Source organism: Dasypus novemcinctus, chromosome 1 (assembly GCF_030445035.2).
Source record: "Dasypus novemcinctus isolate mDasNov1 chromosome 1, mDasNov1.1.hap2, whole genome shotgun sequence".
NCBI lineage: Eukaryota > Metazoa > Chordata > Mammalia > Cingulata > Dasypodidae > Dasypus > Dasypus novemcinctus.
In genome coordinates, this window is record NC_080673.1 from 154,422,158 (window position 1) to 154,449,954 (window position 27,797).

The 27,797-nt window shown below is 40.7% G+C and overlaps 1 protein-coding gene across 6 annotated transcripts in view; it reads left to right on the forward strand.

Annotated features, from left to right (window-relative positions):
* LNX1 (ligand of numb-protein X 1) overlaps positions 1–27,797 on the forward strand; it is a 223,285-nt gene that overhangs the window by 160,464 nt on the left and 35,024 nt on the right. For all 6 annotated transcript variants that reach the window (XM_004460613.5, XM_004460616.5, XM_004460618.5 and 3 more), the window contains 4 exons: positions 5,109–5,311; positions 7,629–8,000; positions 19,794–19,922; positions 26,128–26,305. In XM_004460613.5, the coding sequence (XP_004460670.1) occupies positions 5,109–5,311; positions 7,629–8,000; positions 19,794–19,922; positions 26,128–26,305 (882 nt within the window). The remainder of the gene's footprint in view (positions 1–5,108; positions 5,312–7,628; positions 8,001–19,793; positions 19,923–26,127; positions 26,306–27,797) is intronic.

The following is a 27,797-nucleotide window of genomic DNA, read 5'->3' on the forward strand; positions in this document are numbered from 1 at the left end:
GCCCTCCACCCACTTTCTACGTAAAGTGCCTCTCTTCCCAAAAATATAAAATATCTGTTCCCTTGTCCACCTACTTTCCACCTAAGTAACTAAAGGTAAAATTATTTTCCTTTTATATAGATGAAGGGAAAAGGTATTGGAACCCTTATCTTCAGGTGCTAGCTTAAGTCATATACAGAATAATAATTGCATTTAATGAGTGGAAAGCATTTAGAATGGTATCTGGGACATGGTAAACACACTTGAGTATTTACTGTTATTGCAGCTATGCACAAGGTGCAGTTCTGAGTGTTTTACATGTCAGCTCATTTACTCCTCACAACAACCTTTGAAGTAGCAACTATTATTATTTTCATTTTACAGATGAGGAAGCTGAGGCACAGAAAGGTTAGTTTGCTTGCCCCAAATTACCTTGCTAAATTTCAATCCAAGTAATGTGGCTTCAGAATCCTTGTTAAAAAAAATGTCACTGGAGCTTAAATTCTGAGTTTTCTCCAATATAAATGAAGCTGAGGAAATACTGCCCTACTTTTTTTCATTTTATGTTAGAACTTCAGAGCAATAATAATAATAGCTAACAAAAATTGAGTTCTTCTTGTGTGCCAGGTATTATTCTAAGTAATTTAGATGTCACAACAATGCTAAGAGAAGTATTAGCATTCCCATTTTACAGATGAGGTAATCAAAGCTCAGAGAGACCAGGTAACTAGCCCAAAGTCACCCAGCTAAAAAAACAATGTGGCAGAACTGGAAGTTGCACACAGACCACCTGGCTCCAGGGCTCACTCTTTTACCCACCAAGTCATACTAGTTTCCACTTCTGGGGGTTGGGAATAGAATTTGGAGAATTCTCAAGCAGTGATGTAAGAGCCCTCCTTGCTTATTTATTTATGATAAGTGCACACACACACAGTTTATGTTCTAACTATTCTGAACTTATTAAAGTCCTGTAAATACTGTGTCTCTTTGTCTTACTTCCCTGATATTATCCAAACTACACTCCTCCTCTCCCTTCATCGAACATCTAATTCATCCTTCAAGGCTCAGCTAAGGCATTGCCTCCTCCTGGAAGCCTCCCTGACTACCTCAGTCCCCCTTCCCTTGTGTTTTAAAAGCACAGTCTGTCACTATCAAAGCAAAGATCACGTTGCATTGTAATTGTACCTATAAGGGCAAGGAATCTTTGTATTCTCAGTGCCAGCCCAGGTCTGGCATGTAAGAGAGTTTGCTAAATGTTTGTGAAATTAATAAATGAAAGAATTATGACTTCCCATCTTCCAGTCCCCTCCTCCCTTGTTAAAAGCTCCTTAATTATACTCAATATAAACTTTTCTACTGCCCAGATAAGATTTATTTGCATGTTTATTGCAGAAACTTTTTTTTTAAAGATTACTACATGTAAGACACTGCCCTAGGCACTGTAATTCTACATAAAACCTATAAAACCCAGTTTCTGTGTTCAAGAAGTTCATCGAAGATTAAAAGAAAATAAAACACCATACAGGATGAGGTCTAAATAAATGACAGTGGCAGCCCTAGGGAGAGAAACAGTACATCGAAATAGGGTAGCATAGCCTGTGATTAAGGCATGGTTTATGATCTGGATTGGAGTTGGGTTGTCAAGTAAGGTTAAGGTCAAATCAGAGAGGGCTCAGCATGCCATTTAGGAGTCCAGACGGGATGGAGGGCAGTGAGCATGCCTGAAAGTTTTTGAATAGTGTACTTCTAGGATTGGAGCCATCCCTCAAGATGAAAATGGCAGCCGTGTAATGGGTGCAAGGTGGTTAGAGTGGGAGAGAATGGATTTTCTCCAATATGCCAGAAGCTCACCCTTTAGAATGGAATGAAGTGTTAAGACTCATCTAGGTTGGTAGCAATGTCTTTCTAGAATTCCAAATGTGGCCTTGGGATCTCATTGCTTCAGCAACCTCTGGCTAGTCTGGTAAATTCTCTTTGCATCACTTATCTATCCTTTTGTGCATAAATGAAGAGACTGGACAACGTGTGGACTCTGAGTTCCTGAGTTTGGATCCTGGCTCTGTCATTTATCAACTCTGTGATCTTGGCCAACTTTTATTTTTTTATTTTATTTTTATTTTTTATATCAATGTTACAGGTGTCTCTGTTAACATGAACTAATAACTACAATAGCAGTTCATCTGCTTTGGTCTCTGGTTACACTCCCCCCTTATGTTTGTTCCTTCCTCAATCTTGAGAGATGTGAGACGATGTCTACTCTAACTGCTTCAGGCTGAGAAGGGATGTGTATATTATAGGGCAGAGGAAAAGAATTGTTTTGTTTGCAGTTGGTGACACTCCTTGTTTTGGGGATGGGACTGGTCCATCATACAGTTTTGTTAGTTGTCAAGGGCAGACCTGCAGAACTGGAGAGTAGGAGTTAGCTGCAGCTGTGCTTGGCCAAGATTTTTTTTCCTCTCCCCTCTGCCCCCCACCCCCAGTGGTCTGCTCTCTGTGTGCATCCGCTGTGTGTTCTTCTGTGTCTGCTTGCACTCTTGTCTGCGGCGCCCTGTATCCATTTTCTCTTTCTGTCGCGTCATCTTGCTGCGTCAGCTCTCCCTGTGCGCGGCACCACCCCTGGGCAGGCTGCACCTTCCTTCGCACTGGGCGGCTCTCCTTATGGTGCACACACCCTGTGTGTGGGGCTCCTCTACGCGGGGGACACCCCTGCGTGGCACGGGCACTCTTTGCGTGCATCAGCACTGTGCATGGGCCAGCTCCACACTGCTCAAGGTGGCCCGGGGTTTGAACCCTGGACCCCCCACATGGTAGGCAGATGCCCCACTCATTGGGCCAAATCCTCTTCCCAACAAGATTTCTTTTAACTTCTCTAAGCTTTAGCAAATTTTCATCTAAAACAAACAAACAAATAGCAAAAAACAGAGAAGATAATAGGCTACTTCATAGAGTTGTTGTGATTAAACAAACAAAAAAATAGTATGTATGCAAACTTTTTAGCCCAGTGCCTAATATACAATAAACTCTTGATAAATAATAATTATTATTATATCCTTTAGTCTTGAGCAAGAACATGATATTGATCAACTTCTTTTCTTCCCAGGCCAACTTTAAATCTGGAAGTTTAAAAATCACTTTTACTCTTCCAGGTCATTAGAATCTCACTGGTGTGACTCTCATTCTTGTCATTTACCAGTGTGACTGGCCATGACCTTTTGCACCATCAAATCAAAAATCCTTGATCAGTTTAGGTTTAGGACACAGGAGTAAGGATTTTGGAAATCTGTTGGGAGTGAGGTTAGAAGGGGACAGGGTAAAGAGGGAAAATCAGCAGTGTTGATGCTTACTTCCAAATCTTTCTCTGCTAAATTGATTTTTATTTTTTAAATCTCCATTCCCTTTTCACCAAACATGTTCTGATAAATGCTTGTGATATAGCCTACTTAACCTGATCAGAGTAATTTAAACATTGATTGAACTTAGTCACCCAAGTGCAGTTAGCACCGGGAACTGATAGATTATTACAACTTCTCACAGTTTCATCACCAGGCCACTCACACACATTAAATAAAGTCCCCGTGGTGGCCAAACACCCACATTTACAATGTCTCAGGCTTCCCCTGGCCACTAAATTACTTTGTTTATCATGTTTTACAATAACTAGAAGTAATCTGAATTCTCTCCATTTGTTCCTAGAAAGTTCATTGGGGAAAATGGACTGAGGTCATGGGTTTTGAAAACAGTCACAGTGAGCGGATTATCCAGAACCAGGCCTTTGGTCTTGATCTTTTCCGATGACTTAATTAAGGGAGAATCCTAAGGCAAAGACAGCTGTCAGCGGCTGCAGGAGGCAAAGGCAGATTGCCCTCCCACCCAGATTCAGGCCTCAAGTCACTTAGACGAGCCTCTTCTTCCCCCAGCTAGGTGTGGCTTTTGATTCCAGCACTTGCTGGTGTCCCCTCTGAACACTTCGTTGCACCTCAAGTGGAGGAACTGTGCCAGTCGGTGCTGCTGGCTTACTGTTCTACCAGGCAAGTTCCTTGTGGACGTGTTGCCTGCCTGTGAACGCCTGGCTTCAGAGAAACTTGAGGGAGGCAACAAGAAGGCTGGTCATCAGGAGCCCAGGTTCCATCTGGCTCTGAGGGCTACCTATCTTTGCAACCTCCAGTCAATCACCTCATTTTCCCCTCTCTCAGCTTACACGTCCTCTCCTATAAAATGAAGTTTGGGGGTCACTGATTTTCAAACAGTGTTCACATTGTAGGACAGCCACAGCAGCTCTTCTCCATATTGCCATGGGAGTTGGGGGTGGGGTGGGGTTGTGAAAGATTTCGTTGGGAAGGATTTCTCAATTAAAAAATGAAGTTTGAAAAACATCAGCATAGATGATGTCTGGATCTCTTTTTAGTTCTTCATTCAATAATTCAGGGAGATCAATGAGGGACCTCTTGAAGCCATGACTTGGTCCTTAGTCTGAGCCTCTTTTCTTGACCATGACTCACACTTCCCCCCACTAACTAGGATATTGGGTAAAGGGGACTGGTGACTCCCCAAGGCTGAAAAGCAGGACCTTCAGAATGACATGAGGAGGACAGAAGAACAGGTTTGTTCTGTTTTGTCCCTCAATAGGGAAGTGATGAAACTGCAGTCCATTCCATAAAGAGGATCATTCACTCATTCCTAGTTGCTCAATAAATACCAGCTAAAGGCTCCTGTGCACCCAGTCACACAGCAGCCAGATGATTATGCCCTCCAGGATCTTGGCATTCCATAGGGGATATAAGAAATGGACACTAATAATAATAATACAAATTTGAGTGCCATGAGAAAGAAAGGGAAAGCTTTATGGGAAAAGGGATGTTTGGAGGGAACAAGGGAAAGAAGGATCACAGTAGAATTTAATTGAAAGGGATCTTTTCATGCAGGCCTTGAAGGGAAAATTGGGTTTAGGCCTGGGATGAAAAACATTCCAGGCAGAGAACTTAAACTGGTACAGAGGCAGGAAAGTGGAAAACATGTATGAGGAACAATGAATAGTTTAGTTTGGCCGAAACCAAGGTTTGGCAAGAAGAGTGGTTGGAAATGCACATTGGGCGGGCGTCTTAAATAAATACTGTCTTTGTCCATTTCAGCCTTTCCAAGGTTGTATCATCTGATTCCAGATGGTGAAATTACCAGCATCAAGATCAATCGAGTGGATCCCAACGAAAGCCTCTCCATTAGGCTTGTGGGAGGCAGTGAAACACCTCTGGTCCATATCATTATCCAGCACATTTATCGTGATGGGGTGATTGCCAGAGATGGCCGGCTACTGCCGGGAGACATCATTCTAAAGGTAGATACTGATATGGTGGCTGCAGGGCTATGATAAGGGGCTTAGTAAAAAAAGTCTTGGAAGGGAGAGAGGGGAGGGAAGGAAGGGAGGGAAGGAGGAAAATGAGGAACAGTCTATTTCCACAATTACTATGTTGATATGACTCTTTATATGAGCTTTATAATTTGACATAGGTCTTTGTCTCTCTCTTTCTGGCCCCCTCCTTCTCTCTGTCTCTCCCTCCCTCTGTATATCAATATTTCTGTCTCTGTATCAGTTTTGTTTCTATCTTCTCCTCCTCCCCTCTTCCTTCTCCCCTCTTGCTTCTTCCATCCTCCTCCCCCTTCCTTTTTTACAGCTCCTCTTTCTTCTCTTTCTGCTTCTCACCTTCCTAACTCTCTTCCTTTCCATCCCTTCCTCTACCTTTAAGCAGCAGTAATGTGCAATAATACCAAAATAGAGCAGGTATTTCCCTTTTTTTGGATATATTATTAAAATTGTTTTTAGAGCAGATTAATGGAACATTTTGTATTTTATCTGACCACTCACATTCACATGCCCCTCTTAAGTAAATTTCCTAACAGCTTAGTGGCCCTCGATTTTAAATAAAGTAATCCCTAAGCCATCCCTACCAACCCACTGACATTGTTGGAGATACAGGTGGAGGAATGGAATGCCTTGAATATTACTGTCTTCTGGAGTTTGGTTGAGGAGAAGGACTTTAGGGAGGAATTTTCAGAAGAGAAAGGATAAAGGAAGAGTTGTTTATCAGACTGAAGTCAAACCTGTGCCAAAAGTGACAAGAAATCCCTCCCTAGTCATATATTTCCTATCTGATACTAAGATAACAGTCTCGTACTAATCCCTTCGAGGTTGCTGAGGGGCCAGCTCCCTTCTCATCACGAGCTGTTTCTTTGGCAAACTGATTGGAATAAGAGGAGAAAGAATTTAAAGCGGCAGTTGCAGAAATGCTGATATTCCCTCCAGGCCCCAAGGTGGAGTACGAGGCAGGGTCCATCAACCACAAATGACGGTCACCGCAACTGTGACCTTCTCCGTGGCTTCCTCCCAGTTCTAGTGGAAACTATGCTGCTTGGGAGGGCTGCATAATAAAACATTTTGACTCCTGTGGCCTCCAGCTGGCTCTTGGGGGCAAAGGGGCTGCCAGGACTCTTGCAGACAGCCCTGAACTCTCATGGCCTGGGTGTGATGGGGAAAGTCAGGCCCTGCCACCTTTGGGGCTCTGCTCACCAGTGCTTGGTCACAGGTGAGGCACCCTGCCTTTGCAAGGAGAAGCCACCGCCCTTCCCTGGAAATGCAGCCGAGAACCAACCAGCGATTGTATGTTTGAGGAAGGCTCTTTGAAAGTTCATTCTGAGGCTCCGCTAACAATTGGCTGTAAGTAGAACAAATCTTACCCAACTACAGAAATTCGAGAAGATTGTTTCTCTTCCATGGGGCCTCCACCTCTGAGCACACTGAGTGCAGTGCTGCTGTGAAACCGTTTTCTTCCAGCGTGGTGACTGTTGGGGGCTGCAGCCTCCAGGCCCAGCCTGAGTAATGAAACCCAGAAAGCCAATGTGGCATGAGCCACAGACATGACTGAGGCACAGATGAGAGGAGCCAAGCTATTTAAACAGTGTTATAAAGCAATCCAGCCTTTCGATAGAAGAGCCAAAAACTTCTCTTCATGTCAGTTTATTTGAAACCAGGCAGGGATGTATCTTTTAGTTGAGAACATGGGCAAAAGACCTTGTAGATAACACCTGGAAACACAACACACACAAGCATGCACACGCGCACATACACACACTTACACAGTGGTGGGGACTGGGAGTTCTGTGTGGGTGAACTGAGGAGAAAAACTCAGTTGGAGATTTTTGGAAAGAAAATGCAACTTGGTTTGGTTTGCACAACAGTTTCAGGACTGAGCAGAATGGGAAAACTTTTCTGCTTTTGCTTTTTCCTACTTATTCTTCCTTTTTTGTTTTCCTTAGCTAAAAAAAAAATATAAGTTTGGCAGGCAACAGAAATGAAGGTCAGGTGTCCGTAGATAGATTGTGGGCTTGTATAAGGATTAAGGCTAAGGAAAGATTCTGCCCTGTGAGTCTTGAAAAAGTGGGACAGGTCACCCTCAAAGAAAATATTATGAGTAATGATAGAAGAAGTGACAGTGGAACGTGGGAATGTTTGGACACAGGATGAGGTGGCAAAACAGAGCAGTCTTTAAAAGAAGGGTCCTGGCTCTTCTGTGGGCCTGGGCCTCTTAGGAAGGGTTGTGGCCAATGGCACTGGCTACATGCGATTGTTCCAGATTCTGAGGTCCACTCTTCCCCAGGTCAACGGGATGGACATCAGCAACGTACCTCACAACTATGCCCTGCGCCTCCTGCGGCAGCCCTGCCAGATGCTGCGACTGACTGTGCTGAGGGAGCAGAAGTTCCGGAGCAGGAACAGTGGTCTGGCACTGGACACTTACGGCTCCCGGGATGACAGCTTCCACGTAATACTCAACAAAAGCTGCCCCGAGGAGCAACTTGGAATAAAACTGGTGCGCAAGGCGGATGAACCTGGGGTGTTCATTTTCAATGTGCTAAATGGCGGCGTGGCAGACCGACATGGTCAGCTGGAGGAGAACGATCGTGTGTTAGCCATCAACGGACATGACCTGCGACACGGCAGCCCAGAGAGTGCGGCTCATCTGATTCAGGTTGGTTCCAGATTGTTTCAAGATCTCAGTGAGTACCTCCCAACAGGAGCTGGAATGCTCATCACCTTGACCCACCCACCCTCTTACTTCCATGTACCATAATCCATGCCTTCCTTTCGAAGAGTCAAGATTAAAGGACCAACATTTTTCAAAGCTTCTGCCCAGGTTAAAACATTACTCAAGCAAATGTTGTGTCTCAGGGTCATGGAAATTTCCTAAGTATCATCAGTAATCCAACCTAACTGTACATAAATGTATTGGGTTATGTGCTATGATCTCACTCAAGGTTAGCAGGGTTGTATCATCCCTGTACCCAGTTTGTTAGACCCAGATGCAGAGGTTATTCAAGTATATTCTGGAAATATCCAAGAACACATCCAATAGTCCTAACTCTTATAGAAAACTCTGCTGTGTTTCCTCCAGGTCAGCAACCACTATAGGATTTGCTAAGACTAAGCCTCCCGTCTCCATGCGCGCGCGCACACACACACACACACACACACACATACTATATCCTCTAATCTGCTTAATTTTTTTTGACCGACTCATTTATTTTATTATTTTCTGGCATTCTAAGATAGTACAATATAGTACAATATTGTGTCTCCAGTCCTTAGAGCAATGCCTAGCCATTGTAGGCGCTCAAACTATCTGTTGAAAGAACAGATAAAGTCAAATTATAAAAATGTAAGTATACATAAAATATATTTTACATATTAATTCCATCTTATAAGGATTGGTCAGACCATTTACCAAAGAACAAGCACCAAATCTACTTTTACGTGCTCTTTGTCCTCTTGGAGACCTTGAATTTGTTCAGTAATTGTTGGTTGAGCACATTCTGTATGCCAAGAGGTGTGAACAAGGCTGACATAGGCCCTGGCCTCATAGAGCTTGGAATGTATTTCCTTCTCTGATCTAAAATGCATTCAAATCAACATTAAACAGATAGTTCTAGCTTATCTGTGCCAGAAGGGGAGAATAGAAAATAGATGATGTTTATGAAAATATTAACACAAGGAAAATGAAGAGTCTAACTTTTTTTGTCTATGTGAAGAAAGTGTATGCTTGACATGTTTTTTGTTTTTTGTTTTTTGTTTTTCTATCTCTCTCTCCTTTTAAAATCTAGACTTTTATGTGGTGGATAATAGTTTTGGTGTGTGTGACACTTTTTAACTCCCTCTGCAGGTCAATCAGTGCAATTCACATTCTAGAGATAATCCATGCCAACTGTACTTCATAACAGGCCAAAAAAAAGCATTCTTACTCATGTCAGTTGGTAAAATTTTGACTACACATGGCATTTTATTTTTGTAGATTAATAACAGAACAGCAAAAAAATTTTGTTCCCTGAGAAATTTAATTTATGAAATAAAACCTTGCCTAACAGTGGGACTTCCTAAAAAATTCCTTTGCTTACTAAACAAAGTCAATGTGCTTTATAAGCAGGAATAGTCTTATTTTTTTTTAAAGCTAGGGCAAAGAAAATTGGAGAAGAAATGGAAAGAAATAAAATGTTGGAAAAACTCAGCTAAGCAAGTTCCTGCTGTTTCTGAAGAGTGGATTTTATTTATGTGATACTTATAATACACACCAGGCTGGGGGGTTAAATTAGGTTGACCTTCAAAGGTTGAGACTCCAATTTTCAACCAATTCTTGGCCATGTTGCCTTGGTGCATGTACTACATGAATCATATTTGCCTTACAAAGACATTCCCAGACAACATGTCCTTTTTGCTTATGTTTCCCCCCACAATACCACGCCTTCTGCCTTTTTTCCTACATTATTTCAGGGAAGAGTTATTGCAGAGAGGCCGTAACTGTTTTAAATTTGACCAGCTTTACACATGTTGGGCCCTAACCTCAGCTTACTCAGCAGCAACCTGGGGTTTGCCAGAGCCCAGCATTTGATAAATTAAGAGTCAGGCTCCTCTGAAGATAAAAACCCTAATGAGACAAGCTTCAAATAGGGGGCAATTGACTTATTTAGCTATTTAGTGCAACCTTATTTTTTCTCTCCATTGATAGTTTCCCAAGTTTTTTGAGCATCAGGACTGGAATAACTGTATGAATGAGAGAACCTGGTGGATCTGTCTGGTGGCATGCCTAAAATAATAGAATAAAAAAAAATATGGACCAAAGGTTGGAGACACTGGGCGGGGGATGGAAAATAAAGGCGAGATCTCCATATCTAAAGTCTTGGAGTTTCAGCATCTATCATTGATAATCAAACTGGGAGTTATGCCTGTTTTGGAATACTCTCATCTGCAATTCTCAATCAGTATGTTCGTATTTACTTAGTAGTTCAAATATATGCAATTATTAAATGAAACAAGTAATTATGGGTTTCAAATTTGAGTATCCCTCTTGTGCAACTCCCGGGCTTATAGCAGAAGCTAAGAAATTTTCAAGTAATTGGTAGAAGTGGTTACAAGAGAGGATTTCATTCATACTGATGTCTGATTGTTTTTTCCTCATATGAATAAATATTTCAATGAGAAGCTGTTTTATAAAAGAACAGCTGACAGCCAGGCTCTTCAAACATGTACAAAGAATTTGGTATTATTATCATTATTAAAGTACAAATGTTTTTCATAGGTTCCCAAATTTCGAGGATTCATGGTAAAGCACAATTTGGTGTACTGAACAGCTTTCCAACTGTTAAATAGTTATACACCAGGACCTTCACTGGATCATGAAATTTCCTGCAACCCACGTATTCCCAAATGCATATTTTTACTACAGAACAGAATAAGCCATGAGAGTAACTTCTAGGTAACAAGAAAGAAATGGTGTTTAAGGCAAAGGAAGGTTGTTCTGCTGACTTAGCGATCAGCAGGTTCAGGGGCTCAAATTCTTGTTTTCACCATATCGCTAACCTCTAGATGACCCTGTATGATTCACCATTGGTGACTTTTTTAGCATCTAAAAGAAATGTGCTTCTGGAAACCTAAAACTGAATAAGGGACCACACTAGTGGTAAAAATAGTTAAATAGACCAAATTGCTTCCCCAAATCTCCTTCCCACCCCAGTCAAATAATGTGAGCCGATTAAAATCTTGCGGTCCTTTTCTTCACTTTTCCTCAAGCCTCCTGCATATCCTCTTTCCTTGGCCATCCTCTGGCCCCTCTTGGCTCACTCAGATAACTGCCACACTCCAGCAGCAGGTATTCACAAATTCTTTTTATAATATTCCAGGCACCATGCTAGGTGCTAGGGTTACAATGGGAACAAATAGACACACACTGGATCCTCTTTCACAGCGCTCATTTTGTGGGAAATATCAACTTACCATGCACCATTAGCTCACTCTGGAGTTATGTTTCTGGAGCCCTAACTCTTTGCTTATTTCCCAGAATTTCTTTATTTCACTGAAAGGAGGTTAAGGGGAAGGACTTCGTTTTAGTACCCAGTTGGGCAGTGTTTTACTAAGTCAACAGGAAGGACTAATTACTTCGGTGTTTTCCTAGCATATCATTTGTAACCCCGATCTGATATTTCCAGTTGTTGTATTGCCATGTAAGGTTTGTATGCCATCGCATGATCTTAGAACTAGGCTGCACTGCTGCAGTTTGTTTTGGAGTGGGGTCCTGGGAACCTCCTTGTCATCGTTCAGCTAATCAGTCATCAAGAAGAAGACAGACATCCTTGGAATTCTTGGCATCAAAGAACAGAGAGACAAACTCCTATATTTAAATGAAATGACAAAATGGGATCTCTGCCAATGGGTCCTCAGGTGCAGTCAGTTCAGCAGCGAAAAGATCCAACTCTGTGCTGGTCAGACCAGATCACCTTTTCTAAATTCAGTTCTGCACGACTACACCCAACTTTATTAGAGTGAGTCCAGAGTCCACCAAGTTTTTAAGATAGCTTGAAAGCATATTAAATATTGAAAAAAATTGGCGTATTTGACCTAGAAGGAGAAAAGTTAAAGGAGGATAATGAGAGTTATTTTCAAATAGGGTTGTCATGTGGAAATTGGTTTAGAATTTCCCTAACACGCATAATTAGAACTAGCAAGCAGGCAAAAGAATGGCAATTTCACCTCAACCTAAGGATGAACTTTCCAATTAGTACTATCTAAAAATGGCTAGTACTGCTTTGGGACACAGTGAGTTCCCTGGCATTGGAAGCACTGAAGCATGAGCTGGATATTGTACGGGAATCAAAGCATGGGTATGGAGAAAATGCTGGATTCAGTGATGTATGCCATCTCTTCCAAACCTGAGGCTTTCTAATTTTATGGAACCATGCTCCACAATTCCCCAGGGCCTTGTAAACACAGGATGAATGAGCAGTTTCTGGAAGGGAAGCTAAATGAGGCAACCCCAAACAGGTTAGAAAGCACCATCACCACAATGAATACAATCCCCCAAGTGCAATGGCAAAGACCAATAAAGAAGGATGGTTCAACAATGAACCCTTGATACTGGTGACTATGCTTATGAGCCTGTGTGCCTGAAATATGAACTAGGCCTAGAGCTGCAGGCTGCCTAAGAGTTACCTCCTGAGAGCCCCTATGTTGCTCAAATGTGGCCACTCTCTAAGCCAAACTCAGCATGTAAATGCATTACCTTCCCCCCAGCGTGGGACATGACTCCTGGGGATGAGCCTCCCTGGCATTGAGGGATTACTACCAAGCACCAGCTGATGATGTAACTAGAAAAAGACCTTGAATAAAAGGGTCAACTCAGACCAGCAGAATATCTCAGCCTTCATGTAAGATCAGGTGTTAAAAACTGCTTTTTGACCTTGAATAAAAGGGGGAAATGGAAAGGACAAATGAGTTTATATGGCTATGAGTCTCCAAAGGAGTCAGGAGGTCATCAGAGGGGTCATACTTAGGCATGCCTCAGCAGGGTCCCAGAGACAGCCAAAGTAGATACAACCCCAGGTACTGGTTCTCCTGAGAGCTACAGAGATCCACAGGTTCTGTGGTCATGGCAGATGGCTCTAGAGTTCAGTGCCATGTCAATGGGCCCTCTTTGGAGTTTGTGTTCCTGAGTGTGATGGAGTTGGACTCAGATATGACCTTTCTACACATGCCTCTTCTGTCACATTTACTGGACCTGTGGTTGGTGCTGGGGTTGGTGTATACTCAAGAGACCTGAATCTCTGGACTGTGCATGTGACAGCCAGGCCCTGAGCCCCAGCAGACTTGCAACTCCTACCCTCTGGTTTATTGGACTTACCCCGGCCAGCGAACAGGGAGGTGAAGAAGGTCAACCACCACACCAGGGTGCCAAGAGTACCTACAAGTGCAAGTAGGAGAATTACATCCACCATCTATGTGGAATCTAAGCCCCCTCTCGATATAGAGGGGTGTGGACATAACCATCTCCAGGGTCCACAGGATGGAGGAATAGAGTATGAATTAGAGTGGACTTACTGATATTCTACTATGGAACTATTGTGATTAGTAATGGAAGAAATTGTAGCATTGATGTGGAGAAAGTGGCCACGGTAGCTGCTGAGGGTAGGGAGAGGGAAGAAGAGATATGATGTGGGGGCATTTTCAGGACTTGGCATTGTCCTGGGTGGTGCTACAATGTATGTCCTACCATGGCCCACTGGGTGGACTGGGGGAGAGGGTAAACTACAATGTAAACCATTATCCATGTGGTGCAGCAGTTCTCCAAAATGTATTCCTCAAATGCAATGAATATGCCACGATGATGAAAGAGGTTGTTGATGTGGGAGGAGTGCGGTGAAGGGAATGGGGGGTATGTGGGGACCTCTTATATTTTTTTAATGTAATATTTTTTAAAAATAGAAAAATTTTAAAAATTTTTTAAAAAAGAAAAGAAAATCAGACTGCCTCACTCTGGAATCCTTAGAAAATAAACCAACTGTTAATGCATATTCAGGATGGATTTTTTTTTTTTTGAAAGAAATGGTCACTAAAACTTCTGATGTTAATGGATAGAACTTTAAGCAGAGATAAGGTCTATAAGCAACTGCTATTACTATAAAACCAAGTACACTTTTCACCACTATCTGTAACAGGGGCCCACCCCCTGTTATTGTTTAAAAAAATGGGTAAATACAAATAAGGCTGCTGGGCTATGTTTCCCTTGTTCAGCCTCTACTTATTTCCCTTCTATAAATATTATTGGAAGTGTTGTATCATATCTCAAAAGAGCAGAGCAAAACCAATTAACAAAAAACAAGTCTTTTGGTTGATAATCCTCCAGATTTCTCTCAATATTAGATTTTTCCTATTTCCTCAGCTAGAATTAATTAGCCCCACCTCTGAGGATGCTAAATATGTTACCCATATCTCTATCATACACCTACTCCTGACTGTCCCTGAGGCAGGATAAACCCTATGCTCCGTGAGGTCAGAAACCACGTCCCCACGTCTCTGAGTATAGTGCCTGGGCCAGAACAGGCCAGGAAGCATAATGTTTCCTCGAAAGGCCTGCCAGTAAGCTGAGGTCCACAGGCAAGAATGTAAATGCCACCAGAATCCCTTTTGCTTTATCTTCAAGAGGACAGAGAGAGTTTAATGCTCAGCTCTTAGGAGAAAAATTAGAATAGATACAGCAATCAAGCTAAGTTGTAACCAGTGTACCCAGAATTTGCCTAGATCAAAATTGATGGTGGTTGAAAGAGAAGAGAGAGGAAATTTCAAGTAACCAGCATCAACTTCTAGCCATGTCTGCACATTGAGACAGCCATAATAAACAGTCTTTGTGCCCAAATTTCAAAATCTCATGGGAAAAGTAGCTGCCCTGCCTTTTACAGCAAGCTCTTTCTTTGACCATGTGCAGTTTTAATGACAGGACTACTTTACCATTTCCTGGCACATTGTATATGAGTATGAAATAAGGAAAAAATGAATTTCTGCTATTTTCTCATCATACTTTCTGTGTCTCCTTTCTTACTCCCCTTCTCATACTCACACCACATTCACATCAGAGGAAAGAAAGACTTTGGTGCTAGAGGCTGTTTCTCTGCACTCAATAAAGCTGCACATGAGGGTTATGGCCAGGACAAACACATTAGCCCATCTTCAACTTCACATCTCTAAATATTAGGAGGGAAATAGGGTCTACATGTGAGTATTTTACAAGATGGCTAGAAAGAACCATAGATCCAGCCTTGCAGAGAATTTATTTCCAAGTAAATTGATACCAGAGTTATTTATTGTGGTTTTATTCCTGCCAACCACTTAATATCAAAGACAGTTTTTAAAATCCAGTGAGAAATTTTTGCTTGAAAAGGTGAATTAAATAGCTCTTGCAGGCTGCTCCTTGGCACTTTGCAGTCTGCCTGGCAAGTTGATTCAATGTGTAAGTCTAAAATTTTCTCAATTCTTATGAGGTGCTTATCTCATGTGTCTACTCCTCATCCAAAACGAATGTGATGCAATATACAGGTCCAGAGAAAAACATGCTGCCAAGATGCTTCAAAATATTGGAATTTCCCCAAAGATAAAGAAGAAATTTGGGCTTAGCAAGAGAAAGTTTGACCTGAATGCTTACCACTTTTTATCTTTTAGTGGTTTTTGCTGCAGAGAGTTCCCAAAGGTCACCTCCTTAGAATAAATGAGGCTTGTGATACAAAGAAAGATGATCAGTTATTACAAAATACTCTTCCAAGAATTAAATTTGGTTGGCTAATACCATAGTTTTTGTGTGTGTCAGCTTTCTTCATTATTGCTTCCTGGACTTGTTATTTTTGTTCTATTCTGACACAGTCTTTATGTGTGATGAGAAACATCAGATAATTCAAGATAGGCAAACAACCAAAGGAAGGGCATGCATGTGGTAACTAGATAGAGAAGCAGAAATGATGACTGGGCTTTACATGCTAGAAAGTGAGCAAAGAACTTGAACTTTCATTTAAGGGCCTATTGAGTAGGATTTTCTAAATATATGTGAAATGAATCAGCTTGACTGGCTTACCGTCTAACATGATTTTTATAATAGACACTCACTGAACTTTAGCTGTTGTCTTAAAAAAAAATGTATCTAATTTACAACCACCCAATTTTATGACCCCTAAGTTTCAAAAGAGCCCTGAGTAGAGATGTTTATTAATATAAGAACACAAAGTCACCAGGGTTTGGTTTGTTCAGTGTGAGACAACCCCAAGGATCTGACCTCACTTGTGGGGTTCTTATTGCTTACGTTTTTAAATCAAGATCCTAGTTGCAGTGGGGTGGGAGTGAGTTATGTGCTTGGGGAAGAAAGGCAGGAAGCAAACATCTCAACTCCCGTTGTCTGAGCTAGTGGAGAGGAGCATGGACTTCCCATGCCCTCCTTTTATGACCTGACTTTTCTGTAGCCTGGTCACCATCCCTGTTAAGGAAGAAGGTAAGCAAGACAGTGTCCATTTCTGCTGTAGTGGTGACTGATCAAGAAATAAGAGGAAAAGAGAAACCTCCACACCTTACTCATCTCTCATCCCTCTTCCTTATCCCCAAACCTAATCTTTCTTGGGGACTTTGTAATCAAATCTAGCCAGCCTCCACCAATACCAACTTTTCCTAAAGCAATAGGTGATGTCAGTTGGCTATTCAGCATGAGCCCTATTTATGTAAGTTTCACAGGTCTAAGGTCTACTCTGTCTGCCCTGCAGATCTGGATTCTCAGTGGTCAGCAGTTCTGGAATAATGACTCACAGTATCAGACTCACATGAAGCTGACCTGTGACAGAGGCCAATCTGCAAAATTACTGTGTGGAATGGACCTTGCCAATAAGCAATAAGATTGCCATTCAGTTGCTCTGTCCAAGCATCAGTGTACACAGTGAGAAGTCTAGTAGTCAGAATTTGTGATAGCACATAAAAAATAAAGAGTTAAGGCAAAGATGCTCAGCATCATTAACCAAACGCAAATCAAAACCACAATGAGATACCACTTCACAGCCACTAGGAAGGCAATTGAAAATAGAAAATAACAAGTGTTGGGAAACGACTTTGGCCCAGTGGTTAGGGCGTCCGTCTACCATATGGGAGGTCCGCGGTTCAAACCCCGGGCCTCCTTGACCCGTGTGGAGCTGGCCATGCGCAGTGCTGATGCGCGCAAGAAATGCCGTGCCACGCAAGGGTGTCCCCCGCGTGGGGGAGCCCCACGCGCAAGGAGTGCGCCCATGAGGAAAGCCGCCCAGCGTGAAAAGAAAGAGCAGCCTGCCCAGGAATGGCGCCGCCCACACTTCCCATGCCGCTGACAACAACAGAAGCGGACAAAGAAACAAGATGCAGCAAATAGACACCAAGAACAGACAACCAGGGGAGGGGGGGAATTAAATAAATAAATAAATCTTTAAAAAAAAAAAAAGAAAATAACAAGTGTTGGTGAAGATGCAGAAAAATAGAAACCCCCATACATTGTTGGTGGGAATGTAAAATGGTATAGCTGCTGTGTAAAACAGTTTGGTGTCTTCTCAGAAAGTTAAATATAGAATTGCCCCATGACCTAGCAATTCCACCTCTAGGTATATACCCAAAGGAATTGAAAGTGGCAACTAAAACAGATATTTGTACATCAATGTTCATAGCAACATTAGTCACAATAGTCAAAGAGTAGAAGCATCCAAATGTCCATCAACAGATAAATGGATAAACAAAATGTGGTAGATACATACAATGGAATATTATTTCATCATAAAAAGGAATGAGGTGCTGGGTACATGCTACCACATAAATGAACCTTAGAAACATTATGCAAAGTGAAATAAGCCAGATACAAAAGGAGAAATATGGCATGATTCCACTTATTTGAAATACCTAGAATATGTGGCTTCATAGAGACAGAAATTAGATTAGAAGTTACCAAGGGTGAGTAGTCGAGGAGGATGGAGAGTTATTTTTTAATGGGTACAGAATTTCTGTTTGAGGTAATGGAAAAGTTTTGGTAATGGATAGTGGTGGTGGTAGCACAACATTGTGAATGTAAACAATGCAAATGAATTGTATACTTGAAGTGATTAAAATGACAATTGTATATTGTATTTGTTACCACAATAAAAGAAAAAAGAAAAAAGAACCAAGGCAAGGGACTTTAATCTGGCTATAATAGAACCTAATAAGCCATCCCTGTATTTCCAAATTGCTCATCTTTCCAATATCCAAGTAGCCAAGCCTGTCAGACACAGGATTTCATCACTAACCCCAATATTGCTTTTTCTTGACTATTGACCCTTGGTCTTTGATTTTTGGAATGGGCTACTACTTTATATTTTTCTCTACTTCATTTTCTGCACTCTGTTTCTGATCAACTAAACCCTTTTCCCTTTTTTCCAATGTATTTTTATAACATTGTATGATCCAAGCTTGTAGATGATTTTTTTCCCTCATTACATTTTTGATTGGCACCTCTTGACAATGCAGAAGGAAGGGGTACGTTTTTTCTCATGGAGAAGTTGCCTCCAGTCTCCCTATAGAAATGCCAACTGGCCTCATCCATGGTGCCTACGCTTTTCATTCATTCACTCATTCATACATTAGGAATTTAATGAGCACTTACTTCTGTGTTATACACATTCCTTGTGCTGAGGATTTATGGGTAAGATCCCCGCCTAGAAGGAGCACATCTTCTAGTGAGAGAGACGGACAATAACAAATAAACAAACAAGAAAAATCATTTCATGTGGTGATAAGGGCTATGCTGGAAGCAAATAGGTAATATGATAGTGACCTGGGGAGGGGTACTTCTTTACACAGGATGCAGAGGGGAGTCGGTCATATGAATCCCAGTGGAGGGACATTCCAAATAGAGGAAATGGCAAATGCAAGCGTCCTGAGACATATTCAGGAGAGAAGGCAAGGCCAGTGTGGCAAAGGCAGAGTGAGGATAGGGGAGAGTGGTAGAAGGTGAGGTTGGAGAGATGGAAGGGGCCTGCAAGGCCAGGTCAAGGAACTTGGACTTCGCCCTAAGTACACTGGGAGGCCACTACATGGTTGAAAATGGGAAAATGTCATTTTAAAAATATCTGCGTTCTTTTCAGACTCACAGGGTTTCCTTTCTGGCCTTATCTTCCTTGGATTTCTCCTTTGGATCCCCTAACCTTCATTCGCTAACAAAGATACTGTTTCTTACTCCCATCTGTGAGTCTTCAGTTCCAAGAGTCCTATGATCTGTCATGGTCCAGAAAAGTCAATTTCTAAAGACGATCATGTTTCTAAATTCATTAATTCTGCTGCTCCCCCTCCCTCAACATTTCTTTTTCTTTACCCTTGGTCTTAGATCTTTGGACTAAGCTACTCCTTTACCCTGTGTACCCTCTTCTATCCAGGAAGACATTCAAATAGGGCCTGTGTGCAATGGAGTCATTAATATAAAAAAATGAGCAATGTCTGATGACCTTTTAAAGACTGTTTAATGAATCAAGCCTTCCCTAGCGTTTCCCCTGGAACAATCTTCATTACTTAACCCACTGAATGTACTGGGGGAGAGTGTAAACTGTAATGTCCACTATAATCCATGTGGTGCAGCAGTGCTCCAAAATGTATTCACCAAATGCAATGAATGTGCCACAATGGGGTAGGGTGTGGGGTATATGGGAACCTCTTATATTTTTTAATGTAACATTTCCTGTCATCTGTGTATCTTTTAAAAAAAGGCAACTAAAAATAATAAAAAATATGAAATAAAAAAAAAAGAATAAAGGAAATAGGTCCAACGCTCTTGCCAAATTACAAAATGGGCACTGACATTAAAAAAAAAATACTAGGAACCATGTTTTTCCATAAACAGGGTAAAGCAACCACATCTTCGTGCTCAATGCTGAGTGCTGTGGCTGGAAGCGCTGGCAGTGGCTAACACCTGTATCTTATCACCCAGGCCAGTGAACGACGTGTTCACCTCGTTGTGTCCCGCCAAGTTCGACAGCAGAGTCCTGACATCTTTCAGGAAACGGATTGGAACAGCAACGGCAGCCAATCCCCGCAGCCTGGGGAGAGGAGCAACAAGGTGAGACCTTGCCAGGGCTGGCTGTGTCCACTGCTCCTTCTGGGAACTATTTATTGGGGAGGCTGCATGCCTAATCATTTCCAAGTGTCATCTCTGGACTTCATCACCCAGAGTAACACTATTTCACTTGTCTTATAGCACTCCAAGCCCAAAGTCCCACCTTCATGACCTGGTGAGAGAGCAGGTGTCTCCAATCCAGGCAAGAGAGAGGAGGGTGCCAGAGTTTTGAAACCTGATCTTACAGACCTTGTGTGGGGATCTGCTGCACTACCCTAAACCAAATAGGGGTCAGGTTTTCAAAGAGTCGTTTTCTTTTAGGACTGTTTTCCATTCACTTTGAGGATGTCAATATGATCCTTGTCGTAAAGTTTCAGAGGATGCTTGATAACCTTGCATCGCTTCTCAGAGAGGAGCCAGGGTTGAACCAGAGACCTTGTATATGCTAGGCAGGAGCTCTTCCACTGAGCTAATGTGTTCTTTCCATTCACTTTGAAATGAAACAAAACGTTTGCTGGGTCTCTGACTTTGGACTTTCCAAATCTGGTTGGAAATTAATGTAATTACTCCTCTGCTAATTTTAGTTTGTGTTTACAGAAGTCCCAAAATAAAATGTTAGAGGGACCAAGAAGATAATGTCAACACTTGAACATTAGGGAGTAGTGGGGATTGAAGCAAATCAGAGTGCGTGTATCCTGTCTTATGGCATTTAAATCAGGAAGGCTTTTTTAAAAGCACTGTACAGCAAGCAAAATGCATCTGAGGGTAGAATCCATCCTTCAAGCTTCTGGTTTGCAGCCTCTATTTAAATGGGGTGATTCAGCCCAATTTGTGCTTCTGCCTGTGGCTTCTACTAGAATAAGTTAAATGCTAGCTATATTAAACTACTAAGAATGGGGCCTGTGCAGCCTCTGTGGTTTTATAATTCCTTTCACCTAACCATCATGAATCATGGAAAAAGCCAGAAGGACCTGATCAAATTTTTGCTGGAACTGTCATGTGTCCGAATTCCTGGAAAATTCACATAACAAAGTAGCCTAGTGAGAAATAGTAGTTACTTTCATTTTAATTTATGTTCCATCTGCCTTCTGAAATGCCCTCCCAATAAAGTAGCATATTTAAAATGAAACTAAGACCTATATGGCTCTTTGATGATTTAATGTTTTATGTTCTTACTAAAATTTTATTTTATTTAGAAACAATTGGACTCTTTGAAAGTAAGAGCTTGAATGAGTCAAAGAAATCACCAAAGAAAACAGACCCAGATTTGTGGGGTAGAAAGGTTTTGAGCCTTTGAAAAGTAAAGGGATAACAAGCATGAAATTTAGGAGTGGGTTACCTCTGTGGGAGAGGAAAGGAAGTGAGACTAGAGAGAAGTGGTAGACGGACTGATGCTGGGCAGCAAGGTACGTGGGAGGGTCGTTGAGTTATTCTTTATATGCTTTTGTGTGTCTAAAATATTTTATTTTTAAAAATCCAAAGCAAATATGCTATAATGTAAATATTTGTTACAGCTGAGTGGCACAAAGGCATCCATGGCATTTTTTTAACCTTTATTTCATAATAGATGATGTTTTTAAGCATTAGGGAACATTCTGAAGTCTCCAAAGTAGGGAGGGGCGAGTGGGGAGAAAACATAGATGGGAAAAATCATCTCTGTCATTTTAAACTCTCTCCCCCACCCACCAGCCAAAGTTAGACAAGTGGGTGTGAAGTTTTCACAAGGTGACTTGGAGTATTCCATTCTTAAAATGTGACTCTCTCTGTTGGGGAAAAGCAAATGACTGTCCAAGACTCAGGGTACGTGGGTACGTTTCTTACTTGGGATAGCTGGCCATTTGTGCTTAGTCTCTAGGTGCTCAATGAAACATCTCTTTGTTCAGTGGTGGTTATCTGCAAGCCCACTGCAGAGAGATCTGTTTGGTAAGAACCAAGGAAGTATGAGAGAAGATTCTGCTTTCCCCAGGAATTTATCGCCAAAAACATAAATAATGCTCTATGCAGCCTCGAGAACCTCAAATTCAGCATATGAATCTTACATGTCATGTATTTTCTTTGGTGGAATTGATTTGGATTTGAGTTTTCCAGCCTACGAGAGAGTTGAACTCTTTCTGGAAAAATTACGATATTAATTTTCTCATCTGTTTTTCTGATAATTACCTGAAATTTGATAGATTAATTTTATCATTTGTTTAAATATTACTTCTAAAGGCAGAGTTGTGTAATGGGGAGAGCATAGATTTAGAACCAGACATTCTGCTTTGCAGTACTGACTCCTCCTCATGACAGCTATTTCAATGAACAGATTTTTTTAAATGGTAAGCCTCAGTTTGCCTGATCTGGCACACTTAAGTAGATATCAAATAATATTTTTTTCCTTTCCTTAAAGAAGCCTCCAGCTAATTAATACATTATTCAGGCAATATTTATTTACAAGAAAATAACCAAAGCACTAATTCTTATTTATTGGAAAAGAAGGAGAGTAGCCAATATAATTCTGGAATATTTCATAAGATATGTGCTTTTGTTATTTTCAAGTGAAGTTAATAAAACATTTTTTTTAAAACCAAAGTGTTCTCAGGTGAAAGTCATATCTTCCATAAAATTCCTTTGTTTTTAGCCAGAGGTTTCCGAACGTGTGTATTATAAAGCCCCATTTCACAGATGAAGTCAGAGAAGCTTGAGTGATTGTACTGCTGCCAGATTGCATATATTTATTACTATTAAAAACCCAAATAACAATCAAAAGATGCTCAAACTTACTACAGAAAAATGCAATTGAATTATTGGATTCTTCTTACCTGGACATATATTATAAATATTGATAATATTGCAAAATATTGCAAAATTTTGGGAAAAATCAACATTTTCACAATGTATTGGTGAGATTATAAATGGTATATAACCTTTTTCAAGGGCAATTAATTGATGGGTATCACCAACATGTAAAATGCTCAGGCTCTTTGAGCCAGCAATTGTACTTCTTGAGCATTAGCCTTTATATTTAGAAAACATGTACAAGATGGGTGTGTAAGGATGTTCCCAGTGCCACTGTTTGATTTTACAAAAGAATGTTAAGCAGCTCAAATGTTTCTTCAAAGGGAAATATGGCGTATGTGTACAATGAAGTACTAGGGAGTTATTCAAGAATGAGGCAAAGCCTATATATATATATATATATACATACATACATATATAAAAAAAATGTATATATATATATATATATATATATATATACATACATATATATATATATATACATTTTTTTTTTAATGAAAAAAGATGTCTGTCTTCCAGAGTCTTTGGTACTATATTTTAGCCATCACCTTGAGAGATTGATCAGCTATGCCTAACAATATCCTCTGCCCCCATCTGGGAATAATGAAGAAAGTTCTTCTATTCGAGGCCAAATGCTTTGTGTCTGTCCCAGGAATGGGCTGAAGCAACAGAGCAGGCAGGGAGAGTCTTGGGGTTTAGAGCTCTGCCCTGTGTTGGGGGCATTTCGCAACCACGTGAGTCTGCAAGAGAGGTGATTGTGATTAAAGGAAGAGATGTCCTGCTTCTTACTGCTTCTCAGAAGGGAAAAAATCAAGTCCCTGGAAGGGATCTTGAGAGGCCTCCAAATCTACCCCTCCGCTTCAGCAGTACTGTTCGGCCTACCATATTCACATTCGTGCATATTTGTCTTATTTAGAAATTTTTCTCTGAAGAAAGTCCCATTTCAGTTTTGTGATCCTCATTTGAAAACTAGATTGGCTCTTCAGTGTTCTCTGGTCAAGGGGTTTATATAGACGCAATGCAGACCTTACAAGTACACATTGTACCATAGACCTTGCCTTAATTATTCCTAAATTCTGAGGTATGTTCTATTACTAAAACTATCTGAGACCATTTACAATTTATCCATCCATGTATTCAACAAACACATACTTACCATCTTCAACGTATCAAATGTTAGTGTCTGTGCTAAAGATACAGTAGAAGGCAATTATACAATAAGACCATTAAAACAGACATGGATAATCCAAAACAAGAGGAAATCATGAACTAATAAATACATGAAAAACCTAGGTTATTTTGCTTCATACTTGTATAAGTCAGCCAAAGGGGTGCTGACGTAAAGTACCAGAAATCTGTTGGCTTTTATAAAAGGTATTTAATGCATCTCTGACAGCCCTGGAGCAGTTCCTGTCTGCTGCGAAGGTTTCCACTACAGATGCAAGAAAAAGAAGTCCTTGCACTTTCTGTCTGTCTGGTTGTGGCAAATATATTTATTTATTTATTTATTTATTTATTTATTTATATATTTATTTATTTATTTATTTGGGGTAGAAGCTTACAGTTACCAGGCCATAAAGCAAAAGTTACTTCCCTCCAAGGTCTGTTGCTACATGTTGGAACAAGATGGCTGCCAACATCTGCAAGGGTTCAGCCTTCCTTCTCCCTCTTAATGCTCCATGAGCCAGCTTCTTCTTATCTCAGCAGTGAGTTGGTCTAAGGCTTGTCTCTCTCACCAGGGCTCATTTCTTTCCAGGCTCAATGCTTAGTTCTCTTCACAAGTTCAGCTATAGACTATCAGGCTTCTCTCTCTTCCTGGGGCCTCTGCCATGTCTAATGAGCTATCTCTATTCCTCTGTGTTCTTCTTCTCTGTGTATTTATTTCCCAGTCTCCAGCATCAAAACTCAAACTCACTCCTCTGCCGTGTCATTTTCTCTGTGAGTCCCTGCTCCCTTGGTGGGCAGGGACTCTATATACTACTGACATGGCCAAATCAAAGTCCTAATCATAATTTAAACAAGTAAAAGTGAAACCTCTGAATTTAATACAATCTAATATGCCCAGAGGAACAGATAGGTTTACAAACACAATCCAGTATCTATTTTTGGAATTCATAAACAGTACCAAACTGCCACAATATTGAAACACTCATTATTGGCTCTGTGTATCCATAAAATAGTTCTGTATGATGTCAGCTGTTAAATTTACAAAAGTTTGTCTTAAATATAATCTATTTAATTTGTTATATAGATAATATATTGACAGCACCAAAAAATAGTAAAAAAAGTAAAGTATATATTAAAATGTCTCCTCTATCTCTAACTTGTCCTTTGCCTACCTCCAGTCCCATTAAAATACTTTTTATTCCAGAGTTTCTTCATGCAACTAAAAGCTAATATTAATCCGTATCCTTAATCGTCTTTCATTTTTCAAATAAAGTGTAGTATTTTCACACTTTGTTCTGTACCTTAATTTTTTTCACTAAATGAACCTTTAAAATTACTTACTTTAGATTCAACTGTAAGCTATGCATTGAGCCATGGACTTCTTTGAGATTTGATAGTGTTAGAAGTATTTATTGCAGTGTATGTATCCACTTAGTCCCCTGAGTCACTGCAAAAGCATGGAAGAGAATAATTTTTTAGAAAAGTATATACTGAAATGTATTCATTGATAAATAGCACCCTTGAGCCACTCTCTTATTCCTCTAATGTAATACCGCATGTAACTTTGAATTTTTTTAGTCCAATGTTGTTGAATTGAAATCACATTTCTCCTAAGCTGCTTTTCAAAAGCTGGTCCACAGTGTACTCATTGTGTATACTTTATTTTTACATGATAAAATTAAAGGATATAATGGACTTCGTATTATATCAAACTCCTAAAGTAAGAGTGAAGATGCTAATTAAGGGAAACTAGAAAATGGTAAGTTTCTAGAGTATAATATCTGTGAAATGCATTATCATTTTTCTTTAAGGATTTGTATAAATTGGTTACCAGAATAAATTAAACTGGGACTTTTTCATAAAAATATGGTTACTTTTTAAACTTAGACAAAAATTCCTGATATTCATGGGTGACAAGATTGTTTTGAAATGTTGACTCACTTATATCAGGAATAAATGACTCACTTGAAAAACTGGGTGCACAGCTCACTTTGTGCTTGATATTTCTCATGCTTTACCAATCTGTTCCTCCCTCCATTTTTATTGTCTCATTTGAAATGTAAATTTTCTGAGTCAGCGATATAGAATGTGGAATAATGTAGCTGTTTGGGAAGGGGGGGGGTGGGAGTTTTCTGCATGTGTCTTTCTCTGGGACACCAAAGACTACCATCATAGAGGTATGCGATGTTGTTCATTTTTGCATGTAAGAAATGCAAACCCAATAGTGAATGAGTGTGCCATGTTTGTTTTTCTATGTCTTCAGCCCCTCCATCCTGCGGTCACTTGTCATGAGAAGGTGGTAAGTGTCCGAAAAGACCCCAGTGAGTCTCTTGGCATGACGGTTGCAGGGGGAGCATCCCATAGGGAATGGGATTTGCCAATCTACGTCATCAGTGTTGAACCTGGAGGAGTCATAAGCAGAGATGGAAGAATAAAAACAGGTAAAAATTAAAGAGATTTAAGGAACTGGGGTGGCAGAGAATATATCAGCCTGCTGGGTTAAGAAAATGTTTCTAGAATTAACAAGGGAATGTGAAGGTGCTCTGGCCAGGACATCTGTTACGCATTGACCATTATTGGCTCAAGTAAAGTTGCTCTGGATTTCACCCCTCTTCATATATGTAGGCTGATGTGGACCACCTTGCCTGATAATAAAGCCAAAACCACCTACCAGTCCCAAGCATGAATAGGGAGCTGCGACAGTTATGAGCAAGTTGCCTTGATTAAATGGCATAATTTGGTTCCATTCATCTAAGTGGTTTCTTGCTAGATTGATCCAGTGATGGATGAAACTAATTCATGAATTGCTTCATTTTATGCCTTCAATGGAGAAATGATTTGATAGGTTTCAATTTCAAATCAGTGAATATTTATGAGATGCAAGTGCCATGCCGAGTACTTTCCCATGAGTGAAAAGCATTTCACTAGTTTAATCTCATGTTCTGGGTTCAGTTGGGTGAAGGAGGGAGATGTCATATTTGTCTCTACAAATATATATCCTTAATAATATTGTCGGTTCTCACAAAGGGGTAATTCAGGTAGTTGATAAGTTATGCCAGTAAAGGTAAAAATTCATATTCAAGAGAGAAAATGTGAAGTTTCTGAAGTACAGTTGCTCAGCCTCAGTTGCCACAGGAAGGCAGCATGCTAGGGCATTCAGTCAGCCACCCCAGAGGTGCTGCTTTTCCTGTCAGAAAGGACTCAAGGCCTTTCCCATCTTTCTCCTCCTATCTTTTCACTCTTGTTGTGGTTATTCTATATGAAAAAGATGATATTCAAGGGAGGTAGAAAAACAGGAAGGAGATAAAATTAGAAAATGGTGGTCCAGGTAGTATGAATTTTAGCTTCTTTTGCTTTCCCGCAAGCACCTGGGTAGAGAGCAATGAGGTCAACCAAGAAGCAGCTAGTTAGCGTGAGAACATGAGCTCAAGCATACGAGATGGTATATGGAAAGGGTCCAGTGTCCAGCACAGAGGAGGGTCTTAGCCAGTGGTAACAGTTATTACCTTGGCAAATAATAGAGATGCCATTCATTCTTCTTTCCCACCTCTTTAATAGCACAGTTCCACAACTCATTTTTCCATCTGCTATAGACTCCCCTGCCAGTTGTGACAGACATTCTCATGGGAAGCTTCTTAGTCATTCATTCGGTCTGTATTTACTGAGTGCCTACTACATGCCAGGCTCTGTGCAGGTGCTAGGAACTTTTGCCATGTGCTCCCCTTTTGTGCTAAAAACATTAACAAAAAAGGAGTCAAAAAGGAAGCTTTCTTTGATTACAAAGTGAACAAGCCTACTCTATCTTCCTTCTGTCCTCCTTTCCTCCCCCCCCTTCTATTCTTCCTTCCCTCCTTTGTTTTAAGGCATGAGCAGACACTAATAGATATGATTTTGAAAACTGCATTGAGTTTCCCACTTGTGTCTTGGAATATG